Source organism: Malania oleifera, chromosome 6, assembly GCF_029873635.1.
Source record: "Malania oleifera isolate guangnan ecotype guangnan chromosome 6, ASM2987363v1, whole genome shotgun sequence".
Classification (NCBI taxonomy): Eukaryota; Viridiplantae; Streptophyta; class Magnoliopsida; order Santalales; family Ximeniaceae; genus Malania; species Malania oleifera.
In genome coordinates, this window is record NC_080422.1 from 109,088,726 (window position 1) to 109,109,903 (window position 21,178).

At 34.8% G+C, this 21,178-nt stretch overlaps 2 protein-coding genes and 4 non-coding genes across 6 annotated transcripts; 2 read left to right on the forward strand and 4 right to left on the reverse strand.

Annotated features, from left to right (window-relative positions):
• The first annotated feature begins 6,000 nt into the window (after positions 1–6,000).
• On the forward strand, positions 6,001–13,181 carry LOC131157918 (DNA replication licensing factor MCM5). The gene is made up of 18 exons (XM_058112382.1): positions 6,001–6,393; positions 6,490–6,633; positions 6,804–6,983; positions 7,068–7,166; positions 7,250–7,386; positions 7,498–7,603; positions 8,157–8,291; positions 8,386–8,463; positions 8,699–8,803; positions 8,887–8,978; positions 9,053–9,185; positions 9,284–9,379; positions 9,685–9,776; positions 9,866–9,956; positions 10,696–10,805; positions 11,957–12,086; positions 12,184–12,285; positions 12,962–13,181. The coding sequence occupies exons 1-18, from the start codon at positions 6,106–6,108 to the stop codon at positions 13,043–13,045; spliced, it is 2,202 nt and encodes a 733-aa protein (XP_057968365.1). The 5' UTR covers positions 6,001–6,105; the 3' UTR covers positions 13,046–13,181.
• A 414-nt stretch (positions 13,182–13,595) lies between these two features.
• Positions 13,596–13,679, forward strand: TRNAL-CAA (transfer RNA leucine (anticodon CAA)). Its single transcript has one exon. It is a non-coding gene; the product is annotated as a tRNA-Leu (tRNA).
• A 738-nt stretch (positions 13,680–14,417) lies between these two features.
• On the reverse strand, positions 14,418–20,118 carry LOC131157919 (rRNA 2'-O-methyltransferase fibrillarin 2-like). Its single transcript, XM_058112384.1, has 7 exons — positions 19,950–20,118; positions 19,105–19,415; positions 18,407–18,502; positions 18,175–18,252; positions 17,915–18,091; positions 14,993–15,061; positions 14,418–14,768 (listed from the first exon to the last, which is right to left on the reverse strand). The coding sequence occupies exons 1-7, from the start codon at positions 19,969–19,971 to the stop codon at positions 14,592–14,594; spliced, it is 930 nt and encodes a 309-aa protein (XP_057968367.1). The 5' UTR covers positions 19,972–20,118; the 3' UTR covers positions 14,418–14,591.
• Positions 16,253–16,323, reverse strand: LOC131159081 (small nucleolar RNA snoR60). The gene has a single exon (XR_009137694.1). It is a non-coding gene; the product is annotated as a small nucleolar RNA snoR60 (small nucleolar RNA).
• Positions 16,986–17,056, reverse strand: LOC131159079 (small nucleolar RNA snoR60). Its single transcript, XR_009137692.1, has one exon. It is a non-coding gene; the product is annotated as a small nucleolar RNA snoR60 (small nucleolar RNA).
• LOC131159080 (small nucleolar RNA snoR60) lies at positions 17,310–17,380 on the reverse strand. The gene has a single exon (XR_009137693.1). It is a non-coding gene; the product is annotated as a small nucleolar RNA snoR60 (small nucleolar RNA).
• Positions 20,119–21,178: the final 1,060 nt, after the last annotated feature.

Below are 21,178 nucleotides of genomic sequence, written 5' to 3' on the forward strand. Positions count from 1 at the left end.
ATGGCCGGGTCACATCAAATACCCATTCATATATATATATATATTTTTATTTTCTTATTGTTCTCTGCGTTCACAACCTGTTTTGATCCTTCTGGAACCCATTTCTCACAAAACTCTAAACACGAAAGTTGTACATAATCTTTTCATCTTTCTCCATAAATTTGAATCGTCTCGATTGGAGTTCAAACGGAAAAGCTATGTACGAAATACGAACAAGTATCGGTTTTGATTCCCGGGACTTTTCCTGCGACAGAAAATTACTAAAAATTCATAAATTGTGCAATAAAGTTCAAGAATAATAAATTTGGCACTTTATTAAAATATTGTACAAAGTTGGACATTTAATTAAAAATATAAGCCGTAAAGACCGGATTAAAGTACCCAATTACGCAGTTTTGGCACGTAATCATATAGATTCATCAATTGTCATTTTAAATGTTTCATATTCACTAGTGAGCATGTCAATCCTACTATCCTTGACTTCCTTAGTATCTTCATATGTAACTTCTAATTTTTCCAAAAATTTTTAGCCGAGTTACATATCATTACCCTATTAAATTCATTTACATCTAATGCACAGAAAAATAAGTTCATGGCAGTGGCATTGATTTGAACTGACTTCCAATCTTTCTCAATATATTTATCTTCAGTTTTAGGTACATTAGTCTTATCAATTACTTTCATGGGAATATGATTTCTCTTAGTCATTATTTTCCAAACCTTCTAACCTACGTTCAATAGATATATGTTCATCCTACGTTTCCAATAGGTGTAATTTACACCGCAAAAAATAGGTGGTCTAGTGGATGAGTGTCCCTCACCGAATGGAGTTACAACAATGTGTATCATGTGATTTTTTTACAAATTAATTATCAAGTCTATGTGAACCTGTCTCTGATACCAATTGTTGAGTTAGGTGTAATCCCAAAAGGGGGGGTGAATTGGGTATTTTAAAAATTCTTTGGATCTATTTACCACTTACTCCCTACTTATATATTTAGCAACGAGTTCTTATTACCCAATTAATAGTGTGCAATGTTATTCAACCTATTCATGCAATATGAGCAGTTTAAATATAGTGCTGAAAGTAAAGAGTAGAAGGAAGAGAGAAGAAAAACGCGATTTTTACGAGGTTCAGCCAACTTGGCCTACGTCCCCGCCTTAAGCAACCACTCAAGGATTTCACTAAAAAAATCTCTACTCCTTAAATTAGGACGGAGCTTCCCTTATAATCCGCTACTTACAAGAGATACAGCTCCCTCTTACTCCGCTGCTTACAAGAGATACAGCTCTCTCCTCAACTCCGGTTCACAAGTAGAACCGTGAATACAATGAATCTATAAAACACTAAAAAATGCTTCCAAACAAAAGCTTGTGAGTACAATTCAAATTCCTAATACATTTACCATATGATGAAATCTGAAGCTCAGAATGTATGAAACGATATAATCGTTTATGTATGATATGCTTGAACACACAAATCCCTTTTTATCAAGTCTCCCAAAAATGTTTATATAAAACAATGCTTTGGAGATCTTGGGTTAGATCTTTAAATATAAAGATAGCTCTGTAGATTGCAAAGATGTCAAACACACTTAGTCAAACAAACAATATTTCTCTAAATATTTCAAACTCAATGTGATCTTGATAATATTGACTTAATGTATAAATATATGTATCTCTAAGATGATAATGCCAAAGATCAACAAACTTAATATTTGATTTTCAGAAAATATCCTTCAATATGTATATAGATAGTTATGCACTCCTAAGGATATAGGTATATTCAAATAGTTTAGATGTATTCAAAAATATCAGTTTTAAACTAAGAATACACTTGAATAAAGAAACTTTAATCAATGGTCAAATACAAAATTTCTCAAATACTGAGTTTGTCAAAAATGATCTTTATATGAATGTGAAAACTCAATATCAAGTTTCTCTAAATATATCAAAACAGATGGTGATATGAGATTCTCTAACAAAACTAATTGTAATAACCAAACCTCAAACCACGTTGAAGCACAAGATGTATAATAGAGATCCCTTTAAAGTTTCTGAGGTGATTTGCCCAAAGATGATGTGTATAAACTAGAGCGTAGGCAAACGTATAGCAATCAACTCAAGTATCTTAGCTTTCTTTTCAACAAGATGTGTTCTTCGCTTTATGTTGATCTTCTTGTGTTTTTCCTCATACTAGGGTTTAGATAATCAATATTTATAGTGTCTTACCCTTAGAATTGATCTCAACCATTGGATCTAAAGATAGCTCGCGTGTTTACACAATAAAAATTAAATTTTTAATCTTTCCAGCAAGTTCAGATGACTAAGGTCATGGGCCCAAATGACCAACGTGCTTTTTGACCTTCGAAAAAATAGCTTGGACACAGGGTCAGACGACCGAGGTCAAGGTTTAGTCATCTGAGGTGCTTCTGCCAGTTTCTGTTTTTCACCCTTAAATTTTCAGACGACTGAGCTTATTCTTCAAACGTCTGAGGAAATTCTTCAGATGACTGAGGTTGAGTTCAGTTAATTGAAGTTCCCATTTTCTGAATTTTTCTTTTCTAATTTAAAAATTCTACTTTGCTATCCTTCTTAGGTCTTTTATAAAACATATTTTCCATAATTTTAAAAATAGTTTTAAGTCCATGAAAGTCCCCTAATGATATACATGAAATGCATGAATCTTAAAATCATTCTAAGTTATGTTGAGTCTCAAATTAAATCATACGAAAATGTAAATACATGAAATCTAAGTACCCATTCCCAAGATGTTCTTGAATTTTGCCGTTTGCATCTTGATGCTCGTACTCTTTGAGTTCCATGGATCTTACCAAGATTTGTAAGCTTTACTTTAAGGCTTCCATGACTCGTTATCCTTCCGTGCATGCTAATATAAGTCATGTTCACAAACTCAATACACATATCAAATACCAAGTGATTTGTCATTATTAAAACCGGATTGGACTTATAGAGTCAACAGTACTGATGAGTTGAATGTGTTAAAAGCCAGGTTACAGGATAAGTTTGAGATGAAGGATCTTCGTGCAGCTAAAAAGATCCTTGGCATGGAAATCAGGAGGGACAAACAACAGAAAAAGCTGTGGTTGTCACAGGATAAGTATATTGAGAAAGTGTTGGAAAGGTTTAATATGGATAAGGCTAAATCGATAAGTACACCTCTAGCTACTCATTTTCAGTTTTCTGTTAAACTGTGTCCTTCTACTGATGAGGATAAGTTGGATATGGCTAGTGTGCCTTATGCCAGTGCAATAGGAAGTCTGATGTATGTTATGGTATGTAGTAGACCAGACTTATCATATGCAGTTAGTTTGGTAAGCAAATATATGGCTAATCCAAGTAGAATGCATTGGAATGCGGTGAAATGGATTTTCAGATATTTGCGTGGCACTTCTGATTATGGTATCCTGTTTTGAAAGTACTGATGATTGTAATGTTCAGGGTTATGTGGACTCCGATTATGCAGGTGATTTGGATAAGAAGAGGTCTACTTCTAGCTTCATTTTTACCATGGCTCGTGGTTCCACTAGTTGGAAGGCTATGTTGCAACCTACTACAACTTTGTCTACTACAAAAGCTGAATACATAGCTTTGGCAGAGACAGGTAAGAAGGTTTTGTGGTTAACTGGACTGATTCAAGAACTTGGTGTTACGCAGGATAGGTTACACGTATTTTGTGATAGTCAGAGTGCGATCCACTTGGCAACGAATCAGATTAACCATTCTCACACGAAGCATATTGACGTTCGGTACCATGCAGTTAGAGGTTGAGTTGAAAGTAGTAAGTTCTAGTTATTGAAGATCCATACAGATGGAAATGTTGTAGATATGCTCATGAAACCTGTTACATTAGCTAAGTTCAAGCACTGTCTGGACTTAGTTAATGTAGTCTCTTATTGATTGTTGACAGAGCATCTCAAAGTGTGAGGATGGAATGTTGTACTTGGTTGTGATTAAAAGTCAAGATGGAGATTGTCAAAAAATATGTTTTTTTTTTATTGTGACTTTTATCACAGCCGTTGGATCGTCTTTAAATCCAACGGTTGTGTGGTGTCATATATATGTTTGTAAGTCATGGGAAAAAGAATGTATTGCTTGTCATTTTATGCAAGGAGGGCTAGAGAGGTTTTTTCTCTAGGAAGATTTTTTTTTTTCACTAGTTTGAGGTGAAGGGGTGTACAAGAGATCTAGGATTAGAGAGAGTCTGATCAGATCTTGTACTATCATCCTTTCATAGTGGATTTTTCTCCAAGTGCACGCTCTGTGGACGTAGGCAATCTTGCCGAATCACGTAAAATCTCTCGTCTATATTTTTTCTATAAATGATCTTTATGTTAACTATTTTATTGATTGGAAGATTAAAATCGCTGCACTTCAACACAAACAAATCAATTATGCAAGCATTTTGGGATTCAAAGATGAAATAATTATTGCCAAATATTTAATAGTAAACGTTTAATAATTTCATGTAAAAGATGCACTAACACCATTTAAATGTGTTCTTTGTCGTAAATGTCCCTTTAAACATCTTAAAATGACACTTTTGCCCTTAAACTATCTTTTCAATTACACTTGAAATCTTAATAAATAGTTGTTAAATTTAAGCTTTTTTTTTTTTCTTGGGTCTAAGAATTGAGGTCATTTGGATTTAGTTTATGTCCTATAAAAAAATAAAATAAAATATGACAAGATTCTAGATAGGATAATTTTGTTTAAATAAATTTGGTAACCATTCTCATTGTTAATGGGATTAGTTTCTTCATTATAAAAAGATGGTTTGTGAAGTTTAAGTTTAGCTTTTAGAGTTTTGAGGAACATTTGTAAGTCATAACATGGAGTATGCTTCAAGAAAGTATGAGAGTATTTCCTAACCATCCTACTAATAAGTAATACATCATGGGCTTACGTGTCAACAGTTGGTTGTATGAAGTAGGACCTCTAATATTTCATTCATTCAACTACCGACACATGGCCCACGTCATTCGCCGTTCTCCTTATACTCATCCAACAATTATAAAAGAAAAACCATTTTACTGATTTGAAATTTTCATAATTAAGCAATACAAGCACACTGTTTGGACATTTTAGGGGGATGATGTATTATTTAAAAATAAAAAAGTTATGAAGCTATAACAATAAGAACAACAATGACGAAAGTTATTAGGAAACACAAGCCCATGCCAGTCGTATTGTAACCTATGATCCGAGAGAAATTTTTAGATCTACATTAAAAAGATAAATGTAAATATCAAACCGCTCTTCATCTAACACATGACATATGAGATTGATATTTTTGAAAAATTATTAGGTTTAACTATCTAAGGATTGGATTGCCTAAAGTATAACTTGTTTAGAAAGGTTAACCTAATATTTTTTTTATATTTATATAGAAAAATGCAAACAATGGTCTAACAAAAAAAAATAGTATGTGAACAACATTAATTATTTTTAAATTACCATTTTGAAAAAAAAAATTTACCTTTATCTTACAATGTGTTAAAATCAGAGGATAGGAAAATAAAAAGAAAATTTATTTTTCATCATATTTTCTCTCTATGTCAAATATTATTGAAAATTATATATTTTTAACTTGAATTAAAATTAAAAAAAATAAATTACTAATTATATATAAAACTAAAATTTTATTAATTAATTTGTTACGAATATCATTTTTATTCTCATTTGTCTTGTGAGCAAACACAAAAGGCAGATTTCTTCATATTTCCTTTTTCTTCTCTAGCATTTTTAAAATTCCAAACGGATCCTTAATGTATATTTTTTTGGTCAAAAATAAATTTTACCTTTCTTTAAAAAATAAAAAAAAAAGTTATGTTAGTACGTGGAATTTCCAGATCTCTCCCCAGCCGTAGGATCCGAAACTTCGAGTAAAACAATCCAAAGGTCAAGAAGCCCGGAGCACGTACTCCTCATCCGTAGCTCCCACCCGCGTCGTTATCCATCATTTCCCGCCAAATCTTTCCCGCCCGAAACCTACCGTTCACAGATACAGAAGAAATACAGAGAAAGCGAGAGAGAGAGAAAGTGAGAAGAAGAAGAAGAAGAAGAAGAAAGTAGCGCGTAGGGATGTCTGGGTGGGATGAAGGAGCCGTATATTACAGCGATCAAGCACAGTTCCCCCGCGAGGGCGGCGGCAGCGGCGGCGATCCAGACCAAGCCTCCAGCCGCCACGCCGTCCTCCGCAAGTTCAAAGAGTTCATTAGAGGCTTTGAGACGGACAAGAATGTCTTCCCCTACAGAGAAAGCCTCGTTCACAACCCCAGGCGTCTTCTTGTCGATATGGAGGACCTTAATGCCTTCGACGCCGATCTCCCCTCCAAACTCCGCGCTTCACCCGCCGATTACCTGCCTCTTGTAAGTATTAAACCCCTTTTCTGAATCGATAAGGATTGAAGAGCTCGTAATGGTAGTTCCGAGAGAAATTCTGAATTTTTTTTGTTTTTGTCGTAGTTTGAGACGGCGGCGGCGGAAGTTCTCGTGGGTTTAAAGTCGAAAGTTGCCGGAGAGACTGGTGAAATGGAGGATCCGGAGACTGGGGATGTGCAGATTTTGCTGACGTCAAAGGAGGACCCAGTGTCGATGCGATCACTCGGGGTTAGTAGCTTTTATTTTAGGGTTTTTTGGGACTATTTCTGTTTCCATATAGTGTTAGATTGCCACTTTGATTTTGGTGGGTTTTTATGTCTTTTGTTTGAATTTAGGGTTTTTGTTCTGTTTTCCTATCGTATTTTGTGGGTTTTTTAAACTTGAGGTTTTTCGTTTAGGCTCAATACATTTCAAAACTTGTTAAGATAGCTGGGATCACCATCGCTGCTTCAAGGACCAAAGCCAAGGCGACTTATGTGACTCTATTGTGTAAGAACTGTAAAAATGTGAAGACAGTTCCATGTCGACCTGGCCTTGGTGGGGCAATTGTTCCCCGCTCTTGTGATCATATTCCTCAGGTTTATCTCTGCTGCTTTTTCCTACAATTTTGAATGTTTGCTTCAGTAGGTATAACAATTGAGTGATAATTAAAACTTTTGTAGACTGGAGAAGATCCCTGCCCCCTTGATCCATGGATTGTTGTACCTGACAAAAGCAAGTATGTTGATCAACAGACCCTTAAATTGCAGGAGAATCCTGAGGTGAGAATTCTGATTCAAAATGAAAAGTTTGGCAAATCTTATTCTTATTATTTGACTGGTTGATGTTTCTTTATGAATGGAAGGATGTCCCTACTGGGGAGCTTCCTAGAAACATGCTTCTGTCTGTGGATCGACATCTTGTTCAAACGATTGTACCGGGCACCAGATTAACCATCATGGGAATTTACAGTATTTATCAAGCTGCAAATTCTTCCACCTCGTATGGATCATTGTACCTTGAAATGAGTTTAGAAAATTCAGTTGGTATAAAAGCTTTTGCCACTGATGCATCTTTGCTTTGCTAATTTTTGTTTAATTGGTTGTTTTGTAGCCACAAAGGAGCAGTTGCAGTTAGACAACCTTATATCAGAGTTGTAGGAATAGAAGAAGCTAATGAGTCCAGTTCTAGAGGTCCTGCTGCCTGCACTTCAGAAGAAGTAAGTGCTGAAAGCATCAGAATATCTGTTAATCGAATGGTGTATGATCTTTTCCCTGTGGCAGTTCATGCTTGCATACCTTACGCATGTTAATTCTTCCAAAACTGTCTAGGATTTTATTGCAATAAGTGTTTATGACCTTATATATTCAGATTGCTAATAAAAATGGCTGTAATTGGGTGACATTTTTGTTATTGTCATTTTCTTTTGTAGAATCAGCCCATATTGACCCATTTGTAAGTTGCCAAAGGTTATAAAACATTCCAAAATTAATCAATTTTCAATGCTGTTTTGGTTTTAAGTGATTCTTCTTAAGTTTGATTACTTTATTTTTCTCAATTTATGTGGAATTCCAAGAAAATTTGTCTATTTACTCTTATTTTTCTTCACTCCCCCACCCTTGTGTTTTATGAGACATGTCTTTGAGCAGTAGAAATGAACTTGTATATCCAGTTACTTTTGCTGGTTAGTGACTAGTCAATTTAGTATGAGAAGACTACAGTTTGTTATTTTGTTAAAGTAGTGATATTTCTTATTTAATCAATGGATGCAGATAGAAGAATTCAAAAAATTTGCCTCAGATGCTGATGCATATAAAAATATATGTTCAAAGATTGCTCCATCTATATTTGGTCATGATGATGTTAAGAAGGCCGTAGCTTGTCTGCTGTTTGGAGGATCGCAGAAGGTATATCTTCAACATTGATGTTTTAATAACAATGCACTTAATTGATACATTGATGAATGCACTTCATTGACTTATTTCGTCTCTGTAACTGCAGCGTTTGCCAGATGGTGTGAGGTTAAGAGGTGATATCAATGTGTTGCTTTTGGGTGACCCGTCTACTGCTAAATCACAGGTTAGTTCTGTGTCTTAGTTTGTTTATGAGTTAGATAGCCCATTTGCTGCAGAAAGGCTGCTTACTGAGGCCTTTTTTTCCTTTCCTTTATTGAAAGGATTTTCCCTCCTTTTTTTAGACTAATTAGTTTGGACTTCTAGAAACGAACACATGGGGAATTTAAGTCAATTGATGCCCCTGCTTTCATTTCCATCTAAGCGTAGCTGCTGATATCATGATCTGTTTACTTCTGAAGTTCCTTAAGTTTGTTGAGAAAACAGCTCCAATAGCTGTGTATACTTCAGGGAAAGGATCATCTGCTGCTGGTCTTACAGCTTCTGTTATCCGAGACAGTGGCTCTGTAAGTTCCTTGACTACTTTGATATGTAAAACATTTTTCAAGGATAGGTTCTGACAGCAGATTCTCATTTCTGTTCCATTCAGCGTGAATTTTATCTGGAAGGAGGAGCCATGGTTTTGGCAGATGGCGGTGTTGTCTGTATTGATGAATTTGACAAAATGAGGGCAGAGGACAGGTAATTTTGGCTATTTTCTTCAATTCTATCCTAGTTATGATAGAGTTCTTAACAGTTGACTTTATGTTTCTTAGAGTTGCTATTCATGAAGCCATGGAACAGCAAACAATATCCATTGCCAAAGCAGGAATAACAACCGTTCTCAACTCTAGAACCTCTGTTCTTGCAGCAGCTAACCCTCCATCAGGGCGTTATGATGATCTCAAGGTCCATGCCACTGCCTTCCGTTTTAAGTATGCGTCTTTTGAAATATCTGTGCTTCAATTTCCTAAGTAGACCAACTAATAAAATTGTTTGCCTTTCAGACCGCTCAGGATAACATTGACTTGCAGACAACAATTCTCTCAAGATTTGACTTAATCTTCATTGTGAAAGATATCAGGATGTACAGTCAGGATAAGGTAATGAATAATCTTCTCTCAAATATGGATATGGCCTCAGGATGTGTTTGAAATCACAAGTGGGCAAAATATTCCAGCTTGGCCATTTTATTTATTTAATACGCAATCACTGTTCTAGTGCAGCAGTTTTAGGCACAATATGCACCCAACATTGAGGTTTCCAAAAGTGGAATTTTGTAGAAAATTGGTTGTTGAAATCCAAAAAATCAGTTTAGGATGGCTCACTCAACTGGAAATATGAATCCAAATGGAAAACTTTGCTTTTAATATGTAGCTGCCTGATAAAATTTATTTTCTCATTTTAGATTATAGCTAGCCATATCATAAAAGTTCATGCATCTGCTGACGCTGCCTCCGGCGACGCCAAAGCCTCAAGAGAAGAGAACTGGCTGAAGAGGTATGTCTGTGAGGCTTTGTGATCCTGATTTCCAGAAATGCCGCATTGTGTAACCAGATATTGAACTGTTTGAGTTGCCATCTACACAGGTATATACAATACTGTCGTACTGAGTGCCACCCTCGCCTATCAGAGTCTGCATCAATAATGTTGCAGAATAATTATGTTAAAATCAGACAGGTATTCTTGCTGTTAACTACTATCCTCTAGAGGGATGACTTGGTCCAGAAGCTCCTAAGTTCAATCAGCCTAAATGTGTCCTTTGAGAACTTCGAGACCCTTTTGTCCACATCTCTATTGTCCTTTGAAAATATTTTAACTCCATAAATTGAGGGAAATGAGGAAGCCAATGGTAGCCCATCAAATTTTGGGGTAATTTAGTAGCAATTTAGAGTTTTTAGCAATAGCTATAGTTCATTATGAGTTAGTATTATGTATTTATGTGGTTACATGTACTTGGATTTTTTCTTGGTTTCCATGGTCTGCCACTTGCCGGTTAAGTGTGAATTATTGAAATATTTGCAATAAAATTGACTATTCACAAAAAAAAAAAAAAAAAATTTGAGATAGAACGGTGTTTCTTGTCTGGTGCCTTGTAAAAAAAATCAGTGTTAATTTGTATAATTCATCTTCCATCCAAAAACTGACATTTTTTATTTAACTGATAGCCATGCAAATGCATACATAATATGAATTTCGAATCACCATTCAACTTTTTCATTCTATGCTATTCCAGCAAGGATCAATCTGATTGTGTGCTTTTGGCTATCTAATTGATTTTATTTTTAGGCTTGGAAATTAAAGGAATTATTTAGAAAATATCCTAAATCAAAATGCTTATGTCAACATGTATCTTGATACTATCATTTCTTAACATGTTACATGTGTTTTAGTAATGCATTAATGCTGGCATTTGCAGGATATGAGGCAGCAGGCAAATGAAAGTGGGGAGGCAGCTGCAATACCAATTACTGTGAGACAGCTAGAGGCTATTGTAAGGTTAAGCGAGGCACTTGCGAAGATGAGATTGTAAGTTGAATTAATGGTTGAGGTGTTTTGTAACTGTGAAACCTTATTTCAGTCATTTTGCAAGTACTACTTACTACTAAGAAAAGGGCTGTTAGAACTCTACTTAGATATATTTTATTCTTGCTAAAGTACACTAAAACTTTTGAGATTAAACATTGGGAAACAATTTATGCTCAGGGCAAAGAGATTGGATTTTGGGGCATCCAGAATGGTTTCAAGAAAGAGCATTTTAATACAGTAACATTGGCTTCTAATTGCCAATTCTTGGAATGCGCCACCAAGAAATACTTTTTCCATTTGAGTCTTTTTGGTTAATGATACAAACAACATGAGTCCAAGACACATAAGTTGATTCATACATCAAAAATGCACGAACCACAAATTAAGGATGCATTTGAAGTCCTGGATGTTGAATGAATCCATTGTGTTTGGTATACTTGAAGGCAAGAATTCATCATCATGATTGTGATCATGTAGGAAATGGACACCATCTCACAATTAATGGTGGATGGTTGATGTGATCTTACCTTCAGAAACCCAAATTGTTGATCTTTTGCCATGACAGATCAGCCAATGGCATCCATTTTCTTTATTGCTCCATTCCAGATAAACTTCCAATATCAGATTCTATGCAGAAGAACTATATAAGTTTATGGGACTTAATTGCCTATGAAAATGCGTAGTGATATGGTTATGAACCCAATCAAGATGAAATTAAGCTGAGGAAGACTCAAGTTGGAGTCCTGATATTCATGTAATGATTGACTGGTTTCACATTATGGTAAATTACTAATTTAACTATGCTGATAATTGCATTATGCTTCTCCTTTGAATTGTTCCATCCACATTGCCTATGTTTGTAATCCTCCCATTCCCCTCCATGGTAGTGTATGGAGGTTGCCAGCAATAATTGCTCAACGGCTTTTAAGGATAGATGCTGGCAATAATCCCTTGAAAATACTGTTTTAAACTAGGTACTTCTATTAGTGGATTCTGTAGGATGGTACTCTCATGGCTGCATGTACCTGAAAATACTAGTCCTTGACATAAATACAGCCTTAACTGACATTATGAATTCTAATATGGTTCTGAGAGCATACTAAAAGTCAGAATCTGTAATTAAGCCATTTATGTGTTGCATGTGATTTTAGGTCGCATGTGGCAACTGAAGAGAATGTTTTAGAAGCAATCAGGCTTTTTAATGTTTCGACAATGGATGCAGCAAGATCTGGAATAAATCAACATATGAATCTTACTGCTGAGATGGCAAATGAGATAAAGGTTTGTCATAGACAATTGGACCTTTTGTATTTTTTCTTTGTAAGAAAATACCTGTGTCAGGCTGTTTACACAGTTTGTTAACTTCCCTCGGAAACAGCAAGCAGAGACCCAGATAAAGAGAAGAATGGGAATTGGAAGCCACATATCAGAGAGAAGGCTGATTGATGATCTTACAAGGATGGGGTTGAATGAATCTATTGTAAGAATTTATGTTAATGCAATGGTCTATTCTTTTTTTCAGAAATCAGATATTTTAGTGGTGCTAATTTGGAAACTTATTTATGAGAAACTAAGGCTGTGTTTAGAAATACTGTTCATTTTTTTTTTCCCCAAAAAAATTTGTGGAAACAGACGTCAGACTTTTTTCTTTAATCTTAGTTAAAAAAAAAATCATGATCTTGAAAATAGCTGCTCATTTTGACATGTTCTGAAAAAAACAAAACAAAAAAAAAACAAATATCAATGTGAATACAAAACAAAAAAATGGATTGCTTTCTGAACATGTTTTCCACTTATTTTACAAAAACTTAGTCAGCCACATCAAAAAGAGGAAGCAAATACATTTTTAAGTGCAGTCTAAAGAACATAAGGCCAAAAAAGGTGATCTGTTTAAAGAGTTATTTGAGCCTGTATTTTCAAATTATGTCATTTTGAGTCTTTAATATGTGGCAAATGTTATGACTATATTTGTTGTAGAGGTTTACATGTTTGGTGCTTAGAAACTTATTTAGGATTTTTTGGCACATTAAGAAACCATTCTTCACTACATTTCAAAATCATCAATCCTGCAAATGCTTCTCCAGCTTCAACCTTCTTTATGTTACACGGATACTGAATTCACTGCGCATGTTGCTGTTTTTCTGAACTTTGGGCAGGTCCGAAGGGCTTTGATAATTATGCATCAGAGAGATGAAGTGGAGTACAAGCGAGAAAGACGTGTTATCGTTCGGAAAGCTTAACATTTTTTTTTTATTGTAACAATTTATTTCTCTCTAATTGAATCGAGACTCCAGAGATGTAGTTGATTCCCAGTTGGGACGATGTATTTCTTTGCCCAAAACCTTGAATGTAATTCCAATGCCCCCATTTTAAGCATGTTTCATGTGTAGATGATGCCAGGAATAATATTTCAACACTAATTGTAATGATAACCTAGACTGGCTTGGCTCAAGACCTTGTAGCCATGCAGGTTGGATGAGACTATGGTTGAAACTTAAAAGGCTGTTGAAATCATGTCAAAAAAAAGGGGTAAATGAAAGGCTGACGTTTTGTGAGAAGCCAATTGAAACATCAACAACTAGAAATGGTTGATTTTCTTTCGAATTCAGTAGGAACTAATTTTCAAAGCTGAAAGTAGACATAAAAGTTCTAACCTAATATCCTTCACCCTGTCATGTGCCCTGATTTTTTATTCTTTTTTATAATCTAAATACAGGTCTCCTGGTTTCATTTTATTCTCTCGGCTTGTGGATCATTTTAGATTTTACTTTATGCAACATTCGACCGAAGGTCAGGGTGGCCGAGTGGTCTAAGGCGCCAGACTCAAGTTCTGGTCCTCGAGAGAGGGCGTGGGTTCAAATCCCACTTCTGACAGGATTTTCTTTCATTTTGTATTTTTTTTTTTTTTTCAACTAATTTAAGTACTAATGATAATATTGAAGACATGATCCTCTTTCGATTTAACTTCTCTCTTACCTCTCACTTTTATTTTTTCCAGATTTTCCTAAAGCACACAATCATTGGCCTCATGGAAATTTTCAATAAAACTGATAAAAACTTCAATGCTAATAAAAAACCAAAAATAAGCTTTCATAAAATGTTCGCTCTTCCAAGGTTTGGTCCTAAAACTCAATTCTAATATTGATAAAATTAAATTTTGATAACATATTTGTTTCACTTTTCCACTTTTACCGTATAATTTTCTCGTTAACTTTATGAAAACAATTAACTTCTTTTTATGTTTCACGCATTAAATCATTAGAAAAGAAAATTTATTAAATCTAACTATAAAATTATAAGAAATTGGTTTAATTCATTATTCATAATGAAATGACCAATAACTTCCTCGTAATATGTTTATAAATTTCTTAAGTAATGAAATACCAGCACTTGTAAAATCTCATTTCGTCCCAAATCCATTCGTCTTGTAAAGCAGTCCAACCAGTGCTGATTTCTGCATCCTTTGATTTTGATTTTAAAATTGTTTGTTTGCCGAGAAATAAAAAAGTGCAATGAAGAAGGGTGAGGCATTCAATATCTCAGAAGTCAAAAGAATTTCCAGATATGCACCTGAACTTAGCCCAAATGACTAAACAACTTTGGGGCCAAACATTCTCAACAAGCCTATTATATATTAAACTCAATATGAAAAGTTTGACAACATGAACAACATGCTACCAACAACCTAAGCACAAATGAGGAAAAAATCATCAAAATAGGCATAATCCTCAAAGTTCTGTTCTCCCAATGAAAGAAGGGATTGATCAGACAAGAATGCTACATTTCCTAAGCAGCAGTTTTTTGTTTCTTTGGCACTCGGTAGCCACCAACCACACAAGCATGGTCGCGCTCAAAAGGCTCTAAAGTAACCTGTTCAGAAGGCTTGAACTGCTCTGCCTGCAACTTCTTCACTTCCTGTGCAAACACTGCCTCGGCAGGAACAGTGGAGTCGATGCAATTTGCCTGAAAAGAAAAGAAAAATGCAGACACAGTTAGATTGTATTACAGGCTGCAGCTATACACTATTTGATTTTGGACACACTTGACAGAATCATAGGTCCTCTGATTTCTGGGTAAATTCAGGTATTATCAAAGAGTGCGCTGTATATTGATCTATTTAATTGGACTTCAACATTCAATAGGCTTTAACATTCAATAGAGAAGTCCCTATAAAGTACAAAACAGACCTTGATAGAAATTACAAAATGGCCTCCAGCTTTCAGAAAATATGATGCATTCAATGCTAAGATCCTTGCCTGCAAAGAGAACAGACAAAAGCAAACTAAACTCAAGATACATTAAAAGTACTTTTATAAAAAAAACCGAAACTGAGTGTGCCCGTCGCAATAAAAAAACAAGGCATCCGAAAATATTACTAGCATTCATCCCAACTCTCAAATGTAAAACTTGACCCTGCAAATTGCTTTCTATAATTAAAAAACATGGAATAGATGGATATGTAATGAACATAAATGAAATTATGTAAAAGTGAAACAAACATATCATCAAAATCTTAGAAATATTAGAGTTAAGTTTTAAGACCAAATCTTGAAAAGGGTGAACATAAGTTTATTTGTTCAGAGCATTGAACTTTTATCACTTATTGAAATTTTCTGTAATGTTATTATAGCACGCTAAGAAAAAAATGGTTAAATTACCAAAAGAGTCGAGAGAGAAGTTAAAGCAGCACTTTGGGACAGTATCAGTAGCAAAACTGCAATTGGGGTGGGGGTGAGGGTTTTGTGGTTGGCAGCGAGGGTTTGAGGGGTGGCTCAATAAGCAAGCCCTAAGTTTTAACATTTAACTTTAAGGCTCACAAAAGTTCAGATTTATGCTAGATAAGCAAGCCCATAACCAAGAAGCTGTTATCCTTCACAAAAATTGACTAAAAGCACATGAAGTTTCTGATAATAATTCAGATAAATAAACCAGAAACATTCACTCGTCTTTATTTCCATACTTAGAAAATACATTTGATGGACTGTCTAAAAGATAGCATTAAATGGATAATGAAAAAAACAACACATGAATAGAAATTTGAATATGAAAGACAATGATAGGCAAAATGAATCATTCATATAATTCATTTTCTCTAGCTCTCAAGCATGACTCAAACCTAAATCAGGATAGAAGCTTCATTTGCATTCTAGCATGGAACCGTTGTTGCAAATATTTCTGCACAATACTTTCAACATTACTCAACAAACTAGATTCAAAGTAGAAAGAGGGAAAATAATCCCACACTAAATGTCATATTTATCATAGGCAGAACATTGTGTTTGAGAGAAATAGATGACACATAAAAATAGACCATATTGTCATACAACTAAAAACAAGAGAAGGGATATGTGAGCATGCAGAAACATGACAGTGCATCAGAAGGGATGTGAGCATGCAGAAACATAACAGTGCATCAGAAGGGATGTGAGCATGCAGAAACATGACAGTGCATCAGATACTCAAGCTTGCATCACCCATAATATCTTGAAAGGGAATACAATCCAGACTGAGCTTACAAAGTATAGATGCATGGGGAGAGAGAGAGAGAGAGAGAGTATTTAGATGAGGCTTCTCAAAGCCTCAAAATATTTAAATCCAACTAAAACTGAAATATCATCAAAGTCAAAAAATAAAGTTGCATCACCAATAATGTCATGAAAGAGAATACAATCCAGACAGAGCACACAAAGTACAGATGCACAGAGAGAGAGAGAGGATTTAGGCGGGGCTTCTCAAAGCTTCAAGAAATATAAATCCAACTAAAACTGAAATATCATCAAAGTCAAAAAATAAAGTTGCATCACCAATAATGTCATGAAAGAGAATACAATCCAGACAGAGCACACAAAGTACAGATGCACAGAGAGAGGGAGAGGATTTAGGCGGGGCTTCTCAAAGCTTCAAGAAATATAAATCCAACTAAAACTGAAATATCATCAAAATACAAAAGGAATAATGGAAAAACCAATGAACCGCCCAAAACAAGGATAATTGACAAACTACACTTATAGTAATTGTCAGTAAAAAAATTCATCCTAGATATTGTGCTTTGTAAAATAAATACAAATTAATAAGAATTCACATTTAAATGTGAATGATGATACTAATTTAAAATCACCACATCTTAAAATTGAAGTAACAGCACATTTATTCCCTTTCATAAGTAGCAAATACTACATATGCATCAGAAACTCGGTGTTGCATCACCCATAATGTCTAGAAGGGGAATCCGAGTAATTCATCATATGCATGATGGTATCAAAACATAAATTGGAATCTTAAGAATATCATAAGAAAAATATGAAAAGAAAGCCAGAAATCAAAAAAGAAAAAAAAAATCTGGCATATTGATGCTTCTTGATTAAACTCCATGGGGAGAATATCATGGAGATCTCAACAAGAACACATTTAAACGTGAACGATGAGCCTAATTTAAAATCACCACATCTTAAAATTGAAGTAACAGCACATTTATTCCCTTTCATAAGTAGCAAATACTACATATGCATCAGAAACTCGGTGTTGCATCACCCATAATGTCTAGAAGGGGAATCCGAGTAATTCATCATATGCACAATGATATCAAAACATAAATTTGAATCTACAGAATATAATAAGAAAAATATATAAAGAAAGTAAGAAATCAAAAAAAGAGAGAAAAAAAATCTGACAGCTTGATGCTTCTTGATTAAACTCCGTGGGGAGAAATATCATAGAGATCTCAATAAGTAAGTGAATAAAAGTGAACAGCAGTTAAAGAAAAACTCATAAAAAGCCAAAATATGCATGAACAACTAACACGCTAAATACATGTAAATACTGCAAAGATATTGACAAGTCAATGAAAGAACACATGGCAAAATATGAAGTAACAGAACCATTGATCTAGGGGTAAACCAACACACCAAATAAATTACACAAGGAAATGTTAAACATAAGTGCAAACAAAAAAAAATGGAGATCAAACCATGTGCATAGAAAAAACTCCACCATTGATCCACCTAACAGAGAAAGTACCACCAACAACCCAAAAAACAAGCATACCAACCAATTTCTTTGTATAAAAATCGTTGGGGACCACTTGAAGCAAGAATGCACAAGAAACAAACCTGATCAGGCTGAGCAACATCAGAAAATATCACATCCACCATGCCAACCAGCATTCGGTACCTGGCCGGATGCCTAGCATCTTCTATGATGGGTATAACATTTGTTCGCTTCTTTGCCATGTTAACCAAGTCTCGACCACTTCTATGTGAAAATTCTACAGCATAAACCACTCCCAACTACCAAGAAAAAAAATACAAAGTTAACTTTTTGGTGCAAACACCACAGACCAAACTATGATTTTATCATCATGACTACTTACAGGACCAACAATATCAGACACATGAGAGACGGTGGTACCAGAAGCAGCACCAAGGTACAGAACTCGAGCACCAGGTTTCTTCATTAAGCATAAGTTCATACATAAAAAACAAAATGTGTTAAGAGAATCCACAACTTGAAACTCCACTCTAAATTGGATCATAGAAGGCAATGCATCACCCTTGAAGGGTGAGAGAGATAGAGAGAGACGGATAGAGAGAAAGTAAACTTACAATCCAGATATCATCAACACCTCCTAGAATGGCAGCTGCCAGCTTTGAACGGAAGGGGTTCCATACCCTATATTCAATCTTAGTTCCATCTTCATTCTATTTTTGAGTGTGGAGGTGGTGGCGGTCAGGGTGCAGGGATTCGAATAAACACATCAGCATAAATTTACAGATCTTGAAAATGAACAATAAATTAAACCCCAGAATCACATATGTATTGACCTCGAGAAAAACAAAATTAAATAAGTAAACAAATTGATCCCCTTAAGTACCCCACAGTACCACTGTGACTACAGAATATTACCACCTTAGCCCCATCTTCTTTAAACATGAATATATGAACATCAGGTTAAATTACTTTTTATCAGTCTCGCCATGCATTCTGCATTCCATCCCATTTTAGCAATAAGTGATGTAGTTCAAAATCCTAAGCAGACCAAGAAATGGTAAAGAGACCAAAAGAGGCAAAAGTTGGTAAGCACCGGTAAGTTGAATTTTAATCACTCATTGGTAAAGAATTTTGGAATTTTAGTTTGATTTTTTTTTTTTTTACTTTAAAAGGAAAGCAAGAAAAGAATGGACCAAAATACTACCCAGTACAAATATTTCATACAGATCTAAACATATATATAGCAAGCATTGAATAGTAAATCTACAATAAAAACCAAAAACAGAGAGAAGCATTTTATCAGCCAAATCACCTGGACAGAGATTCTCTTCTCATTGTACACTGCTTCACCCGGTGCCATATTCTTAGTTGCAAGAGCATCTTCTTTTCCCTTGGCAATGAACACTCCATCGTGCCTATGAGGCTCAACCACAACCTTACTCCCACCTTTCATCCCACCACCACCACGACCACCACGGCCTCTCCCTCCGCCACGGCCACCTCTTCCAACACCTCGGCCCCTCATGCCACCACCTCTGCCACTGTCACTCATACCTCTTCCCCCGCCACCACCTCTTCCTCTGCCTCTTCCTCCATCACCACGGCCCCTGAATCCCCCACGACCTGCAAAACATTTTTTTCTAAATATTAACATCAGATTCAACTATAACCGCAAAATTTAAATGTCTATTTTCAGTATACAAAGCAGAAATCAAATACTTCGATCTTGCTGATCATCCTACGCTTGAAAAAAATTGGCTCAACATTTAACACGACTCCGTGACTTTTAATCATAACAGAAAAACCCATGCCTAACTTGGTATCTCAAGACAACCCATAAAAGAAAAACGAAATAAACATGTTCTCCATTATTTGTGGCTCGAAACCGAAACCATCAATATAACTATTTTGCATTCTGCAAACTGAAACCGAAAAAATCAAAAGCTTAACCTAAACATTAAATGTTCCATCGCAAGCTGAGGAACTACGCGAAGATAAGATAAAACAAAAACCAAACCGTCAACTGCCAATTCAAAAGCTTCGACTCCCAAGAAGAACAGACCGGAAATATTAGTGTTAGCTTATTTTACTCAGTTTTCCCAGCAACCAAACAAAGAGAAAAATATGTGCAGAAGGAACTGAGCAACTTTTTGGTACCTCTTCCGACTGGAGTTCTCATTCCTGCTGGGGCTGGTTGAAGCACAACGGAGAGATGCAAGAGCTCTACACTGAGAAGAGGCGCTTACACATTGAGAACCGACTAGGGTTTATATTGGCTCCGTTTTAAGGCTAGGGTTTTGACCTCCTTTGGTTGCTGTTCGAAAATTATATTAAAATATAATGCTATTTTATAAAATAAAAACTTATATTTTTATTAATCTAAAATAATGCTATAAACGTACGCATTTTTACAATAAAATTTAAGAATAATTCTTTTTTTAAAATAATATGAAATGATATTATGAAAAAACTAGTGTTAATATTTTATTATGTAAATAAAAATATTTTAATAAAAAAATAAACCTTCATACAATAACATAATTTTATATAATTAAGCAAAATGATCTAAACATCTCATTTTTACATTTGTTTTGGAGTCTGAAATATCGTGAATTTCACATTCTCGTCTCATTTCACTATTGTGCATTGATAAGTTCCATGAGAATCTTATTTTTCAAAAAAAATATTAATTTTTGATCACTGCTACTTCAAGGGATATGCAAAAAGACATGTGTGAGAAAGAATCTCAAATAATAGTGGCTTATTTGTCACAACTTTCCTCTACTAACTTGGCATGGCTAAGGATGCTCATTTGCTTTTGGTTGGTGTTGTTCGGTAATGGTCTAAATAACTGATCCGATGTTGGAGTTCTGAATTACATTATTATTGTGATATAATAAAATAACATAATTGTTGGAATTTTAAATTATATTCTCATCCACTATTTTGATTAATTGGATTATAATGTATTGACTTTTTCATTTATATCGTTTAAAAATTTAAAACATAAATTTAATTTGTTACATATTCTTAAAATGTTTTCACATTAAACATATAATTATTTTTCATATATCTTTTATTAGTAATTTAGTACAAATGTGACAACAAACTTAAACACATACTAAATACAAACACGTTTCACAATTAGGTTGAGACACAAATATCTCATTCTCTTTAATAAAAATAAGTCCTCTATAATTTTACGACTTAACTTACGAATTGGTGTAATAGAACTCCATTTGATTTGTCTCCCTCATAAAACAACAGTCCGGTTTGAATCATATAACTATCTTTAATCCTGCACAAAAAGAAAAGTTTAAATCTTCACAAAAAACATATTTTCTTAAGTTGTCAAACTCTCTCGACTCGAATGATAGAATAGTACA

Coding starts and splice junctions, on each gene's coding strand:
- LOC131157919 (XM_058112384.1), bottom strand. CDS start 19,971: ATGAGAACTCCAGTCGGAAGAG. Junction 15,062..17,914: donor ATGTTGCTCAGCCTGATCAG/GTTTGTTTCTTG, acceptor TTCTCTTTGCAG/GCAAGGATCTTAGCATTGAA. Junction 14,769..14,992: donor ATTTTGTAATTTCTATCAAG/GTCTGTTTTGTA, acceptor TTTTCTTTTCAG/GCAAATTGCATCGACTCCAC.
- LOC131157918 (XM_058112382.1), top strand. CDS start 6,106: ATGTCTGGGTGGGATGAAGGAGCCGTATATTACAGCGATCAAGCACAG. Junction 9,186..9,283: donor GGCGTTATGATGATCTCAAG/GTCCATGCCACT, acceptor TTTGCCTTTCAG/ACCGCTCAGGATAACATTGA. Junction 9,957..10,695: donor ATTATGTTAAAATCAGACAG/GTATTCTTGCTG, acceptor TGGCATTTGCAG/GATATGAGGCAGCAGGCAAA.